This window comes from Zeus faber, assembly GCF_960531495.2.
Source record: "Zeus faber genome assembly, chromosome: 19".
Classification (NCBI taxonomy): domain Eukaryota; kingdom Metazoa; phylum Chordata; class Actinopteri; order Zeiformes; family Zeidae; genus Zeus; species Zeus faber.
The window spans coordinates 12,363,057-12,379,823 of record NC_137206.1 but is presented as its reverse complement, the minus strand read 5'-3'; the positions used below and the strand labels follow the sequence as shown (position 1 = coordinate 12,379,823).

At 49.1% G+C, this 16,767-nt stretch overlaps 1 protein-coding gene across 1 annotated transcript in view; it reads right to left on the bottom strand.

Moving 5' to 3' along the window:
- The window catches only part of pard3aa (par-3 family cell polarity regulator alpha, a), a 350,702-nt gene that overhangs the window by 209,989 nt on the left and 123,946 nt on the right, over nucleotides 1-16,767 (bottom strand). Inside the window, exon 5 of the mRNA XM_080020374.1 lies at nucleotides 16,146-16,283. Within this exon, the coding sequence (XP_079876500.1) occupies nucleotides 16,146-16,283 (138 nt within the window). The remainder of the gene's footprint in view (nucleotides 1-16,145; nucleotides 16,284-16,767) is intronic.

Below are 16,767 nucleotides of genomic sequence, written 5' to 3'. Positions count from 1 at the left end.
GTGTGTGTGTGTGTGTGTGTGTGTGTGTGTGTGTGTGTGCGTGTGTGTCCGTGTATGTGTGTGTGTGCGTGCGTGCGTCCAGAACACATGCAAGGAATACATCATCTGCCAGTGCCTGTTTCATATCAGGGCTGAGCTGATCTATCACTGACATAGCTGCCTTTGGTCTGCCCACTGTATCGTTAAATTGCACTTTAATTAAATTAGGCCGGCTAATTATGAGGGCCTAAATCAATCACCAGGTCAATAGCAGAAGCCCAAAGCGGATGGAAGGCCCGGTCCAGGACATTCCCAAACCTCATCAATAATGACTCCCAACAGTGGAGACTCTACTGCATGAGAGAGAGAGGGCGGGGGGCGGGGGGGTTCAAATGGTGAGGAATGACTTGCAATCTAGTTAGCGGGCGGCTTTTATTCAGACCTATCGGCCAACGACGCCGCCGGAATACAGTAAAGGAGCGTTTCAAAGGGTTCCCGAGCCGTACGGCAGCTTACATTAGCGCCCGGGCTTCAAAGAGGCATTACATGTGGATTGAGAGTCTTTTAACGCTCAAAAATGAACGGGAGGGGGAGGGGGGGGGGATAAAGAAAGGTTCAAAGGGATATCTGGTGTTTTCAGGCACCTGCTTTAGGTGAGCGGGGCCGATTCCGAGCAGATAATACTCGGTGGTGTTGGTGGTGGTGGGGGGCGTGAACGCTTAGCCTCGCCGCCGTGGGGGTACCGCCCTCAGCGGTATTCTGGATCTTTAACCGCGCATTACAGGAGCTCCCCTGGTGCTTTTCACAGATTAATCATGATTTTGAGCTTATTAAGAGGGAGGACAGTCTGCTTTTCCACTGCTCGGAACATTTAATCCATCTCTCAAACTGTGAAGGTCAGCGAGCAAAATGTCTCACAACCCCCCACTTTGCCAAAATAATAGCCTGTGAATTTCAATGAGCGGGTGAGGGCGGAGTTGTAAATTAGGATTGTAAATTTTACTTGAATTACTTTTTTCTTTTTTTTTTGGGGGGGGGCGATTGTCAAACACTTTTAAGAAGTCGGAATCACACCAAATTATGAAGAATGTTATCTGACTCTTCTACTTCCGCTTCCAACATCTGACCTTAATAGCAGTAACCACCAAAAACAGGACGGAAGATATTTGGGGGGGCAGGTCTCTCCACTACACCTTACGGCCAATGGTGAGTGGAGGAACTGGCCATTTTTCTTTGCCGCGTCCAAACAGTGCAGGCCGTACCCACCTGGAGCTGGAGAAAGTGGGTCGGGGTGGGCGGGGGTTAGGTTGAGAACGAGGACGTAGGCGATCGGCACACTTTTCGTTTCCCTTTTTTTTGTGTTCTGAAATCCCACGCCGGCGAAAGGACATCACTCACAGGTGAGGCTCGAGCGGAGAAGGCCGGAAAGACGGGGGGCGGGAGGAGACGGCGAAGGGTGGGGGTTAATGAAACCGGGTCCCAATGGAAGCCGCCGGCAAAGCCAGGGCAATCAAGGGGCCCCCCGGGGGAGGAGGAGGAGGCGGGGGGAAGGCGGGGAGGGGGGCGACAAGAGCAGGGATAACAAGACGGACGAGGCAAGAATAAACTGGCCCGTGTCGACGCGGCGAAACCGGTATTTGCACAACACGTTGAAGAAGCCTGTTTTTGGGGTTTTTTTTTTTGAACGGCTTTTATTATGACCCAGGGGGGGCATCCGGGATGAGGCACAACTTTGATACGATCAAAGAACCGTTGCTATTAAGATCCTCAGATGATTTTTAAAACGGAGAGACCAGATAAGCAGCTCCGATACGAGCTCTCCACTCAGCCGACGGTGAGTTCGCCGAGGACGAGATGAAAGGATCATCAAAGTTCTACTGAAAAAAACAAGATGGAGAAATGGAGGGTCAGCGGTAATGTACGATGGCGGTAAACACCCCGTGCCTGTTTTTGTCTGTCTTTGTCGGTATTCTCTACATACGAACAAAGACGTAGGTTCTCATACCTGCATATACACACACACACAATCCCACCTGGAGCAGAAGCACACACTCGCTAACAAAGCCAATGCCAGAGTTTTCGTTATCTGGTAATTGCCCGGGAAAATCGGTTGACGTCCGACATATTTAAATCTCTCCGGTCATAATGTCCGGTGAAAATAATCCCATCCAAGCACAATTTTAATTAGTGCTGGGTGGATTAATTTGATAAAAAAAATATATATAAACAAAAAAAGTCGGCACATCTGTTCATTTCCGCGCTCGGCAAGTTGCAACAATCAGTTTGGACGATCTAAAGCTGATCTGAAAGCTTCACCTCCGACCAATCACGTTTGTCGATATGGAACTAAGCCCCGCCCCCTCCCTCGTGGACAGGTAAACACAGTTGACACACAGTTGACACACACACACACACACACACACACACACACACACGGAGCGGATACAAAGCACAGCGTCCAGAAGAGAAGCAGAAAGATGATGTGTCGTTGACAACAGGGACACATACAACCATAGTTTGGCTTTTTTTTGGGGATATTTAACTTCCGACCCAAAGCAGACGGTAAATATTCATTGCGTAAAATATGTCGACGGGACGTCCCGACGAAGACGGACGACACCACAAACTTTATTATTATTTAGACCTACTTGCCGTGTTTATTTCCTATTTGATTTGATCAAAATGTTATTTGAGTGAAATGTTAATTAAAGCGGCTGCACTTGTTATTTATTGTTCACGAACAGAAATTCGAGAGAAAAAAATACAAATAAAAAAAAAAAAATAATAAAAATAATAATAATAATAATAATAATAAATAATGCACTTGCATGTTCACTCGCATTTATATTGTAGTACTTACAATGCACTTCTCCTTGCTATGTAGCAGCCACTATGCTCAAATAAGAGCCTGAGCCCCTTTTTTTTTTTTAATCTTTCTAACGAAAACACTGACCAACACCCATGTACGCACAGAAAAAAAAAAAAATGCAAAAGCACAAAAAAAAGCGTGCCCATCGATACACACACATACACATGTTTATTTGCATCAAGAGGATCCCCACTCCTATTGAGGTATCCGCCCATGTTTGAAGCCAAATCACACAAACAACATCAGTATATTTCACACTCAATCTGCCAGGGCAACACATAAAGAGAAACACACACACACACACACACACACACACACACACACACACACACACACAGCCTCCTCCACTGTTATCTAAATGGAAAAGGCTGTCAGCGTGGTTCCGGTGCCAATCGTGAATTGTGTATGTGCGAATAATGCCATGCCTTGTTGATGGAGCTCAGCGGGGGGGTCCCAATTCAGCACAAGAGCCCCCGCGGCCTCTGCACCTACAGCAGAAAGACGAGAAGTTTTCCCCATTGGAAAAGCGGCCGCCGCGGGGAGAGATGGAACCCCTTTTCAACGGCATCTTTTCTCGCCGGGAATGAGACTATTACTGCTATCCGGGGTATTCCAAAGTCAGTGTTCTCAGAGTCAATGTGGGACACTTGAAGGGCCACGGCGCGTGCTGATGGAAACGTCTGTTTGGAAAAGGTCGCCCGTGAATAGGGAGCGGCCTCCGAGATGGCGATGATGAAAAAAAAAAAAAGTCCACGTCGCTTGAGCGAGTACGGTACCTCCTCGTCTAATGCGCAACGTCGAAAAGCCCGACGTGTGAACTTGAGTTGGCTGGACACTGTAGGTCTCCATGTCATTCAGCCGACGGATAAATACATTTAAAAACAAGTGTCTTCCTTGTTGAGCCTCCCCACACAGAGTGTTAAAATGTAGATGTAAATAAAACCATTGACCCTCGCTAGGCGTGGGTGGTATTGGGTGGTATTCACTGTTGGTGAATAAATAAATAAGAAAAAAATATGTCGAAGGGATAACCCCGCTTTCTGTAAGGTATCGCACTTACTGAGAATGGGTTGTTTTTTTTTTGCAGTCAAGCGAGCTGTAGTTAGCAGAGCCAAAGATCCGCCCGCCGCTGTTTGATTCATATTGCTCGGCTATGGGCGTAATTAAGGCGCTATTGATATCGCAGACCGGCGGAATGGGTGCCGGGGAACCGGGGGGGGGGGGGGGGGGGGTGATGGGACAAAAGTGCCGCGGCTTCCTCTCTCTTCCCCTCTCGCTCTCTTTATTTCACTGATATCTTTTAATTCCCCTGCCTCTTTATGAGCGAGTGAAAGCCCGACGCGGCTCCTCCGCGCTCGCGCCCAGCTGTGACCACTTTTCAAGGCCATCCATGCAAATGGAATGAGGTCCTCATTTGGTGGAGATGGCCGCGCACTCTGCTCCGTGTTTCTTTCTGAGCGGTAGATGTTTACAGTCGACTGGGGCCCTATTATACTCCGACAGCAACTTAAAAGCATCGCCCCCCCCCCTCTAATGGCGCCTATAAAAATGGCGAGAAGAGCCCATTGTGACAATGGACCTCATTGTGCCAGAGTGGACTCATTTGGGGGACTCTGCCGGGAGTGGGAATGTGCTCCGTGTAAAAAGGGGAGATGGGACGAGAGGGGGGAGGGAGAGAGAGAGAGAGTGAGAGAGGGAGCGAAATCAAATAAACAGGAGTGAATTACTTCTCGCTGTGGGAAATCGAATACTGTCAATCACAGAGGTCCATCTTGTGCCTCAGTGGCGAGGCGGGAGGAGGGGGAATAAATGGCACTTAGCCTGATAGGTGTGGCCGAATATAACCCCCGGTAGCTCATTTTCATTTATTCCGCTGCTTTATTTTTCCTTTCTTATCGGCCTCCTGCGTTAGCCCGCCAAGGCGCCTTCTTTATCTCGCCGCGTTTGATTGCTTAATTGCATCCAGGTGTTGATGGCTGATAGCGTAAGATAGAATCGACTTAACGCTGCAAATTTAGCCCAGACAACACACACACACACTCTTGTTGCCACCACCGCCCACGTGACGCCCATAATAGCCGCACTTCTTCGCCGCCTGCAACGCGTCGCATTTGACTTCTCTCGCGCCCGGAGTCGTCTTTGGGTTTTTTTTTTTTTGTTTTTTTTTCCCGCGGCTAATTTCTGCGCCGCCTGTGGACCGCCCCGAAAAAGCCCACGGCACCCGGGGCGGAGGTGGACCTCATCCGGCCGAAACCCTCCTTTGCCCCACGTAAGTGATTCCCCCCCCCATCCGGCGATACGCTCCGCTGTCGCACCCCAACCCTCGCGTCTCTCGCCGGGCGCGCAAAATCCATTACGGGGAGGGGGGGGAATGCGAGGAAGACAGGTGCAAAATGTTTTTTTACCTGCTGACGGATGAATGTTGAGCGCGAACGCCGGCTCTCCCCCGACTCCGTCCCCTCCTTTCGCCGACGCAGGTTGGCCCCACGCTGGGAGGCCTTCTTCCTTATTCCCCGAAGTCATTACCGTCGCTGGCTAAGGTGCCCCTGCTCCTTGTGATTTGCGGGTAATGAGCTGGCACCCCCTGCCCGTGTTCAATTATTCTCATTGAGAAAGTGATTTCTCACTCCGCGAAGCAAATCACAGAGGGGCCCCGCAAGAAGCTCTTATCGGGGAATTAACATGTTCGCAGCCAGCCGCGTGGCAAAGGAACATCTCCCCGGTAGGCCAACTGGCAAGTGGGCACAAGGGAGGAAGACAAAGACGGGAAGGCGGTACGACAAGGAGGCCGGGGTGGAAGGGAAGAGGGGAAACAACGGCAAACAACTGCAGCGAAGGCATCCCGCACTTCTTCATGATGGCAGACGGCAAAGGTGCCATTGCCGAACGTGTCGAACGCCGAGCCGCCGGATTCCAGACCCGACGGTCCCAGACCGCAGGGCCAAGAGGGAGACGGCTGTCAACCACGGAGCGAAGCGGGCGCGGAGGACCGGGAGCGGCGGGCGAGCGCGACCGAGTCAGAGCGAGCGAGAGGGGGGGAAAGGGGCGGAGCCGCTCAGCGAGTCGGCGCGGGACGGGGGCCGCCGGCGGACAAAACAAGACGCGACCAAAAAAAAGAAAAAAACCAAAAAGGAAAACGGCCGCTGCCTTCTTCTGCCTTCCGGACCAAGTTAGAGGGCGGGCGTGAGGCGTGAGAAGAAAAAGCATCAAAAACGGTGTGTATGTCTGTGTGTGTGTTTGTGTGTACTTGCATGTTAATGGAGGTGAAATTAGCCTCTTAGATGATGCTCACAGCCTCAAGAACGTCATTTGAGGAAAATAATTCTATGCTTATTCTCAAAGCCTGGATATAAACATGCACACGGTAAACACGTGCGCGCGCACACACACGCACACACGCACACACACACACACACACACACACACACACACACACACCGTTTTTGATGCTTTTTCTTTTTTTTTTTTCCTGCTACGAAAGATGTCAGGATAATGAGATGTTCAACAGTATTGTTTTCATAAACACTAATTATCATCTTTTCTCCCTGCTGTGGAATGAACTTTCTCAAGTGGCTTCCTAATAGCTTCACTCTGTGTGTGTGTGTGTGTGTGTGTGTGTGTGTGTGTGTGTGTGTGTGTGTGTGTGTGTGTAGTGGTGAGTGTTACAAAGGCCATACAGGCGGTGGTTCCTAACCTTTTCGGACTCGCGGATTACTTGAAAACCACAACAACCATATGCATTCTCATGCATACGAGCAGTTGTGGTTAAAAAAAAAAAAAAAAAAAAAAAAAAAAAAAAAAGAGGTGGGTTAAAAGCGTATGGAACCTTCGCGTAACGTTATTAACGGTATCTAGTAAGCGCTGTCTTAAGGGCGCAGTGTTTTCAACATAGCCTATAACAGGAGCACAGCAATATGAACTCACTTAATGAGAAGGCTGATGTTGCATGGCAGACACCAAATGCTTGATGTCCGGCTTAAGGGACAAAGATCTGGCTCAACATTCAGTTTATTCCTGTATTTCGTCTTCAACGCCTCAAGCACCGAAAAGCCACAGTCTCACAGACGTACATCGTTGGGGAAAGGCATCAGAAATGGTACGGCTCTGTCGGACAGATCAGGGATACTCAGAAGCAACATGAAGCCAAAAGTTTGCCAGGTGCTCCCGTGAGAAAGACAGTTTCAGTGCACTGTCGCAGCGGAGATCAGCGAGACCGTCCTCGTTTGCGCTCAGGCCTGCGAGGGTCTGGTCACTGTGGCTGGCGGAGGAGGTTTTTTCATCCAGCTGCACTGCACATCTGGGATGGGGAAGTATTCGCACGGCGCGGGTCTCAAACCGCGCCCGTGCTCTTCGACGTGACTGATCACGGTGACGCGCGAGGCCGCCTTTCTTCCTTCGTCAGAAGATCTGACGGATTCTCAAACGAGTCAAATATCGCCTGGGCCACGTCTCCATTTTCCGTGAGAAGGACTCTCTCGTACGCTTGGTTTTCAGCTGTTCTGACACATTCTCTGCCGTCTCGTCAACCCTGCGTCCGACTGAGTTGTCAGACAATGAGATGAGCTTGATCGGCTCGCACCCCTCCTCTCCCAACATCACCCCCACCATCTCTTTCGTGGCGGGAAGAGTTAAATTCTCCCCGATTGCATGCGGCTGACCAGGCCTGGCTATGAGTCGGGCGACCCGATAGGACGGTTCCACTGCCTTTGCCTCCTCGGTGCACACACATGACGTTTCCATGACTTTCTTCTCGCCCTGATACTCGAAAAATTCAAGCGGCTTGGACATGTCCTGTTGGTGTTTTGTCTCGAGGTGACGATGCGGTTTACATGGCTTCAGAGCTTTGTTTGAAAAAACCTCGGAGCACACCACGCACAGCGGTAACGCCTCGTCTTCCGTGCCTGTCATATTCAGCACTATATTTTCTCCAAACTTTTATTTTTTGTTTGACAGGTGGGACTGTCCCGCCTGTCCGATCCATTTTGATTGTCACCTCAAGTTCAAAAATGTACCGGTGCAACTCGATCCTGGTCTGGCTTGGACGTAGTACGCCCTAAAATAAGTTCCTATCTATCAGTGATGATGCATTTTTGAAGGTTTCAAAGACAATGAATTTAAATACCATGAAATGATTATATATATTTTTTTTTACATTAAAAACATTTTTGTAATTCATAATTTTGTATTCATTTTTTTAATAAAATCGATGTGTTTTGCCCATAATTTGGCGGCCCAACTTGCAATACTCTAACCGGCCCATAGGTTGGAAATCGCTGCCATAAGGAAATCTTTCTTGCTCTCCTGCTTTTCAAAATGACATGCTTTGACCCACAGGTAAATGAAAGGCCGGACCAAAAAAAAATTATTCAAATCCACAGGGCAAAATCACACGCGCACCCACACACACACAGACAGAGACACACACAGACACACACACACACACCAGATCTACTTGCCTGTCATATCTTCTTACCTTTGTGAGTATTGACATTGTCTCTTCCATCCCCCCCCCCCACACCACCATCCATCCACCCACCTCTCCACCCAGGGTTGTAAATAGGCGACCAGACGGTCCCAGAGTGGGGATGTGGCCGTCCATTAGAATATGACTAATGGACTGAGACAGTTCCAGACAACAGGTCCGTCTTCATTGTGGACAGAGCCTGCCTGACAAACCACCAGAACACCCCAGATAGATAGATAGATAGATAGATAGATAGATAGATAGATAGATAGATAGATAGATAGATAGATAGATAGATAGATAGATAGATAGACAGACAGATAGATAGACAGACAGTTTTCATGGATGGTTTGTTTCCATTGGACTCAAGTCGAAGCGGACTGATGCCAGGTGGAAAAAGACCAGTGAGCAATTTCAACCGAAGCGTATCAAACTGAAGGCGAGGTAACTGGCTTTAGGGGAGCAGGGACAACACGGAGAGCAGTTTGGTGGCGATGGTTAATTAAGTGAGAAGAGCCCATTGTTGGGCTCTCATGGGCTCATTGTTCTCATTGAGGTCCTCAGGTGGGGCCGCCGCTGGTGTGCGGCCATTCGCGCAGTAGGTAATCACAGTGGGACGAAAATAGGTTCTACTTAATGAAGACGGCAGGGGGGGAAAGAGAGATTGACAGACAATAAGAGAGAGAGAGAGAGAGAGAGAGAGAGAGAGAGAGAGAGAGAGAGAGAGAGAGAGATGTCAAGAAAGGCCTCTCCATGAAGAAGAAAGAAAAAGAGAAGGGAGAAAAAGAGAGATGTGTGTCTGTTGTTTCTGGCCACGTCTCTGTGCTCGGTGCCAACGCTGAATACACAGCAGCACCTGCTGGCCAGGCTCAAAAGGAGTGTGTGTGGGGGTGTGTGTGTGTGTGTGTGTGTGTGTGTGTGTGTGTGTGTGTGTGTGTGTGTGTGTGTGCAGGCTAAAAAACATAAAAACATAATTATTAGAAGCAGTCACAAACACACACACACACACACACACACACACACACACACACACACACACACACACACACACACACACACACACACACACACACACACACACACACACACACACACACACACACACACACACACACAGTATGGTGTTGTCAAACCAGCTGACTCGCCTGCAGCGTGTTTCAGGCTGAATTAGGAGGTAAGTGGTGGACGAGTGCAAGACCCTTTGCTTAGACACGGAACACCGCACCGGGTTTGACCGCACCGCTCTGGAATTTCAGGACGCCCTCCGTCTGCGTCCTCTCCAGGAAATAGCCAGGTCCCCCACCCCACCAGAACGCTCCTCCCATGCCCCGCAACCCCAACCTCCCCCTGTCCCCGGTCTGGCCTCCCCCAAAACAGACGTCCGTCAGGATTCATCAGACAAAAGAAGACATGCACGCAAACGCGCATGAAACACCATTGTTGATCTACATGAAGACAGTGACCTTGAGGAATCTGTGGATGATCTAATGAGGTCGACAGCGGGATAGAGGCTGCGGTTTATCCATTACAGAGTGAAAGAGTGAGCCAGAGGAGCAAAGCTGAGGCACGGTAAGAGGTCAGACGAAGCGAGGGGAAAGAAAGAGGAGAGAGAGAGAGAGAGAGGGAACGTGAATGGAGTGAAAATAGAGGACTGTCAGTCCGTGTGCCTTTTTTCTCGGGGTGGGCGGACTGTCACCGGGTAGTTGCCGGCGCGCTCGGTTGTTCTGACACGGCCAGCGGCAGTGCCTTGGGGGTCTGCATGCTGCACTGGCCAAATGACAGGCCGGCTCTGAGAGGAGATAAACACCGCCGACCCGATTCTACCAGCTAACTGCTTCGTCTCGAAAAGCCACAAATCAGTGATGCGTCGCCACCAATCAGAGCTTATTGTGTTGCTATCAACCAGGTGGGAAAAAGGGCTGAAAAAGACGGGTTGTGACCCCCAATCCCCGGTTGGGGAAGTAAGTGCATGAGAGCACTTTTTTTTCTCCCCCAAACATACACATTCAACTGTTTGGCTGGTAACATTTATTTCCTGAGAACAGAGAGGATCTGGTACTTTAATCTCAGTGTCCTTTCACTCTTCAGAATGGTCTGGTATTTTTAAGGATGATGGTCAATATGAACCCAAACACAGGACACAGGGTTTTAGGAGGTTATACAGGGGTTTAATGGGTAGACAGGCAGGAATCAGGAACAGGCAACAGAAGGGGGTTTCAGGACCGGCAGGGACTCGTGACGGGGAAGGCAGGGACTCACGCACAGGCAGGGACTCAGGGACCAGGGACCAGGAGCAGAGGAGTGGGCGGAGGATCAGGGATTGAGAGTTCGGGGAACACACCCAGGGAAACAGGCAGGAACAAAGACGCTAAAGACATGCGAGGGACACGTACGGAGACACTATAAAACAAACAGACGCCGAATGGGACCAGGTTAAATACAAAAGGAGTAAAGAGGAAGGTGGAGACAGGTGGTGAGATTACTGACTGGGGTCAGGTGTGCAGTGACAGGAATGTGACGCGACACCAGACACAGACAGAGGGAACCAGAGAGGGACAGAGGGACCTGGAGACAGAGGGAGCCAGAGAGGGACAGAGGGACCTGGAGACAGACAGGGAATCAAGGCAGGAGAGGATCGTGACAATGGTACTCATCAGTCCCTGGGCTTTACCACGTTAGAAGCAACACATCGAGGCCCGCTTTACACCTGATGTTATCATCCGGCTCATATTGAAATCGTGTTGATTAATATGCGTCTTCAGTGTCCGCAAGAGTAATGGAACCATGTTCGACCAGCGCTTTTGTTGGTCAAACGTGGTCAAACACGGCTCTCGCAGTGTGCGGGGGAGCCGGATTGATTGGTCGGCAAAAGAAAAGAACATCCCCGTAGATCTTGACCGGTCTCGGGTACAATTTAACCGAATGATGGCCCGATTTTGGTCGGCGCCTAAAACCCGTGCGCCGTGCATCAGAGAAGTAGTCGCCCGTGCCGCGTGTCAATTGTGTCATGGCAAATATGAGCTTGAAAAACTCTCCAACTCTCAAACCGTCAAACTGCCTTATTGATGGATTCTTTATGCTCGGCTACTCGTTGGGCCCGGCTGCAGCCGGAGAGGAGCAGGGGCCACAGGACGAATGCTAATGTTTTGTTGAGGAATTAAATTCGACAACCCCAATCTCGGCGCCTTCTCAGAGAGAGCCCTTTCATTTTGAGCGTTTAAAGATGATGGATAGCGCAAATTTGTTCTGCTCTCTCGCCGTCTTCGTCTTCTCATCAAATTAAAAAACACCCCTCGACTCCTTTCTTCTCGCCGAGCCGGATGCCGAAGCCGGAGAGTCGGCGGGGCGCCTCGGCACTTTGTTTTCATTAACAACCCCAGACAAGGTGTCTCATTTGGAGAAACAAAAGACGGCAATGCGCTCGGACGGTTGAGGCACTGATCAAAAGATCTGAAATTTTGATTGAGGCTATTTTCTGCTCTTTGATGCGGGCCGACCACGTCTCTCTCTCTCTCTCTCTCTTGCTCTGTTTCTTTTGTTTTTGTCGCACTCTCCTCTCTTCCCCCTCGGTCTCATCCTCCGCTGCCTCACGCATGTACGGAGTTTTAAATTCCGCCGTGGTCATGCCCTCCTCCGATCGCCAAATGAAATTGGGTTAAAACCGGTCCGTGATTGATAGCTGGCATCAGTCCCGCCCCTGGAACCGCTCGCAATAATATTCTTTGGTCGCCCATCACAGCCGCTGGATAATCGGCCAACAGTGCGGAGGCACTCAGCCATATTCAAATGTGAGGGTATGTACAGTATGTGTGTTTGTGTGTGTGTGTGTGTGTGCATGTGTGACGGCAAGCAGAGAGAGGCCCATTAGCATTCATCACCGGGATAATAGGCCGGTGTTAATGGCAGCTGTTTATTTAAAGAATAACTCATAAGGCCTTGGCGTTTATGAGTCGATCAAGTATGATTTATCCCTGGCTCACTCTCGGGGTCGGGGGATTGTGGCAGGACCCCGAGGCCTCCGAATGGAGCCATTTGACATTGTGTGAGGTTTATTGAATGGTAAGATAAACATAAGGAGAGGCAGGCGTGAATACCAGATCCCGCCATGGGTGGCGGCGCGGCCTTGTGAACGGCACAAGACGAGCAGCCGCAGTGGAATAAACAGTGGAATAAAAAGGCACAAACCCCATTGATGCAAACCACTGAGCTCTGAAATAGCCAATGTTTGTCCAAAGTATTATCGCGTTAGGATGAATTAATAAGGTTTGGTTTCAGATGAAAACACAAGACAGGACACATTGTTTCAATGATGCGGATGGGGTTCATTTCAGCATTGGAGTTGGAGGTAATGAATCATTTGCGTGTATATGGAGCCAAAGAACTTTTGCAATTTGACATTTATTGAGAGACTTAAGGGGCGGGGCAACTCCATTACGTGACGCGCAATCGGGTGGGGCACCTACAGCCGCTCTTTAAAAAAACCTTTGCATCCCTCTCTCTGAAAAAAAAAACGCCGTGTCCCGGAGGCGCCACCGCATGCCCTCCACAAACCTCCTATTGGAAGCCCGGAAGATTTTGCCGCACCTGTTTTTTTTTTTGGGGGGGGTTTTTTCAGATGGCCCCGGCTTCACGGATGCATTTCTAATTCATGGGAGGCGGCAGGGAAGGCCCGCTTTAATATGAATGGCGGAGTTAAGAAAGCACTTAAAGTAGGGGCTGAGCGCCGCCGGGCACGAGGTGGCGATTGGGATTACTTAAGGGGGAACACTTGGCGACGGACGGAAATGAGGACGCTACGAAGGCACACGCGCGCGCACGCACACGCCTTGGTGTAAACATGTGAATGTTCATCCCCCGTCCGAGCGAGCCAGTTTCTTTGTTTCTTTTAGTTTCTTTAGAGTTTTTCATTTTGATATTCTTTAAGCTCTTATCTTTATTCATGAAGCATAAGTATGAACTACACAAGACAAACAATGCCTGATAACAAACAACTGCTAATTGGTTTGATTTCCCTGCACTCTCGCGCAGTTCCTTTGTTTGTGTTTTTGTGTGTGTGTGTGTGTGTGTGTGTGTGTGTGTGTGTGTGTGTGTGTGTGTGTGTGTGTGTGTGTGCGAGTGCGTGCGTGCGTGCGTGCGTGCGTGCGTGCGCGCACGGGTGCTTGCATGTGCGTGCGTGCATGCGTGCATGCGTGTGTGTGTGTGTGTGTGTGCGTGGAGCGCCCCATGCGCCCATAGACTTGTTATCTCCGCCAGCACTGTAGCACTGATCATAATGTTTTTTAATTATCCGGAGCCGTGTGTTTTTATCTACTCATTTGATACTGCTGTGGCACCCACCACCCCCCCCACCCCACTCCCCACACACACACTCCTCTATCACAAAGATAAAAGAAAAGGGGGAAACATATTAAACTAGGGTGAGGGAGGAAGAGCGAGAGAGAAAACGGGAGACACAGTTAGACGACCGCACTGCGAGTGTCGTCTCCTTCAGACAGACACGGCCTCTGCCATAATGAGCTGACTTGTTGTTTTGAGTGGGCCAACCTGCCGCCAGGTCACAAACAACACTCTGTCGTCTTTTCAACACTGCGGACTTCAGCCGCTCGCAGGTTTGAACGCCGTCACAACTTCCCGCATAATGCGTTTATAATAATAGCTTTAACATTTTGCCCTCAATTATTCCCGCTCGCAAAAAAAAAGAAAAAACACATGTGCTAGATAGATGGCTACGATCGCGTATCATCTACGATCATTAATTGCGGGCCGTGTCGCAGGATCCACATTGCACAATGAGTCGGATTAATTAGCCTCACCCTCCGTGCTCCCCGATAAAATGACGAGACAGCGGAGAGTCCTGTTATCTGATTAAGACAATTACCCAGACTCCTGATACCTGTCATGGAAAACAGCCTGCTGTAATCAGATCGAGGTGTGCACCTTCGGCTAAATTAGATTCGTGTTCGGTCCCTGCCACACTCCTGTGGCAACACTGGCTTAAGTTTACATTTGTTTATTTATTTATTCATAATTTATTTATTAATTACATCTGTCTATCCAGCTAGCTACCTGTCTATATATTTATTCAGCTATTGATTTGTTTATCTCCACTATCTATTTATTAATCTATTATATGTATTTATTTATCCATTTAATTGGTTATCTACAGTGTATCTATGGATTAGTCTATTTTTTTTATTTATTAAATTGATTTATTTATTTATCCATCCATTTATTGGGTTAAATATCTATGTATCTTTGTGTTTATTTAACTCTTTTTCATTTCATTTGTTCGTTTATTTATTTATTTATTTATCCGTCCATTTATTTGGTTTGCCAATCTATCAATTAATCAATTATATCTGCATTTATTTACTTTTTAATTTTCTTAAATTTTATTATTTTACTTCAACTGGAACGTTTCGTGAAAAGCTCCCTTACTGTGGTTGCAGTGACAGCGTGTTTACACAAACAACAACAGGAGGCACTCGGGTGTAAAATATAGCATGGGTTCATTATGGCAGCTTGGATTTTGAACAAGCACTGTAATTAAACTGCGGGGTGTATACGAAGCATATGAAAAAAAATAAAAAATAAATACTTGTTCATTTCTTTGTCTTCTGTAGGTACGCGCAGGGCTGCACCCAAAGAACAGAGCCACAGTGAGCTGCAGAGCTATTTCCCGAAGTTCTTCTCACTCCTGGTCGGCTGCCTAGCCTGACTGACCGACCCAGTGGAAACCAGGAAAATAAATAAGTACATAAATAAATTAAATGGCTTGAAGTCCAATAAACCTCTTCGGAGGAAGATCGCCACAACCAAAGTCAATGGTCTGGATATCAGCCAAAAAAAATAAAAAGTGACTGATTGGATGACAGGCAACCCACGGCTCCACCATCTGGTGACCCCGGATTTTAGGTGGGACTCCTGGCGGGGCAACGCAGCGAGAACAGATGAATAATTGTTTAAAAACCCCATGATTAAACCGCTTTTCACTCCCTCTCACCATTTTCCGCTTAGTCGCTCTCTCCCATTGTCGTACCGCACTTCCTGGCTCTGTCTCGCTCACTCTCGCTCTTTCAACGCTCCCCTCGCCTCGTTATTCTTCCCTCCCTTGCCTTCCGCTTTGAACTGCGGATCAACTGAACACCTTTTCGGGCGGATCGGCGATGTGGGCCGAGTCAGTGACAGGTAAGAAGCTGGGGAGGGGGAGGAACGAGTGAGGGAGACCCGGAGGGAGGGGAGAGAGAGAGAGAGAGAGAGAGAGAGAGAGAGAGAGGGATAGACTGACGGGGGGAAGGGAGAAATCCTCATCCCGTCTAGTTCAGCATGTATCACACCTCCCAAGGTCATTTTGCAGTCTGTCCTCCCCGCAGAGAGCCCCTGCCATTTTTAATAACTTTGCAAGGCGACGTTTTTTTTTTGTTTTTTTCCCCCTCCCTCCTTGGACAGGCGCTGCCGGTCGTAGAGGGAGTCAATATGTCAGTGACCTGCAAATGCTTGCAGCCCTATGCCATTGCTCTCCTACCCTCCCTAGATCACGACCATCCTTCTGACGTCAGTCACCATTTTAGTCAGCAGACAGTAGGGGAAAGGAATCGAACCGCGCGCCCAAATGGTCGAAAAGAGGGAAAATGGATCCACCCTGTCGACCGGCATCAATCCCGCCGAAGGCCCCCGGAGGCGTACAATACCTCTGTCAGTATCAATGACGATCGACACACCCTCAGGGCGTATTGACCCCGCCCACCTAAAGACGTGACACGGCAAGACCATGTGTTGCGCGCGCCGCCAGGCACAAACGGGAATCGAAATAAAAAGGGTTTTCTGACGCACCTGTTCCTGTCTGTCCAGCCAGCGGTCAACCAAGGGGTGGTTGGCGCTGAGGGACGATCGAGCCGCCTCCCTCTGGAACTGCGTGGCCCAGCCGGAGGCGTCCCGGGGCAGGCTCCTGTAGGCATGGCCGCCCCGGCCCTGCGGAGAGGTGGGGGAGATTAATGCGCGACTCGGCGTTGCGAATGAAAAGGTTACACATTATTACGGGTCTGTGTGAGGGTAGCACTGGGAAAAGGTGTCAAGATGAGGAAGACAGGACGGAGAAGAATAGACTGCAAGTTCAAAATTGATTAAACTCAACTCAAACCCCAAGCTGATGAATACTATTATGAGAAACCCCTTCGTGTTCCCTCAATCCCATTCGCATTCCACTAAAACATCTACAGAATAATTGCGGCTCTATTAAGCGCCCGATCTGTTGTTAAGACTTTTCTCTCCCCTCCATCAGTGAGCTGGGTGTGGAGCCGGGTAGATGAAATATGGACGAGTGGCTCAAACAAAGACAATAATAAGCTTCTCGAAATGGGTTGCTGACATTATTTTTTTTTTTCTCCCTAAGTATTGCAATTGATTTCCGCCGTGTAGCTGCAGTGAATTTTAACATCGGCAAAGAAGACCTTCT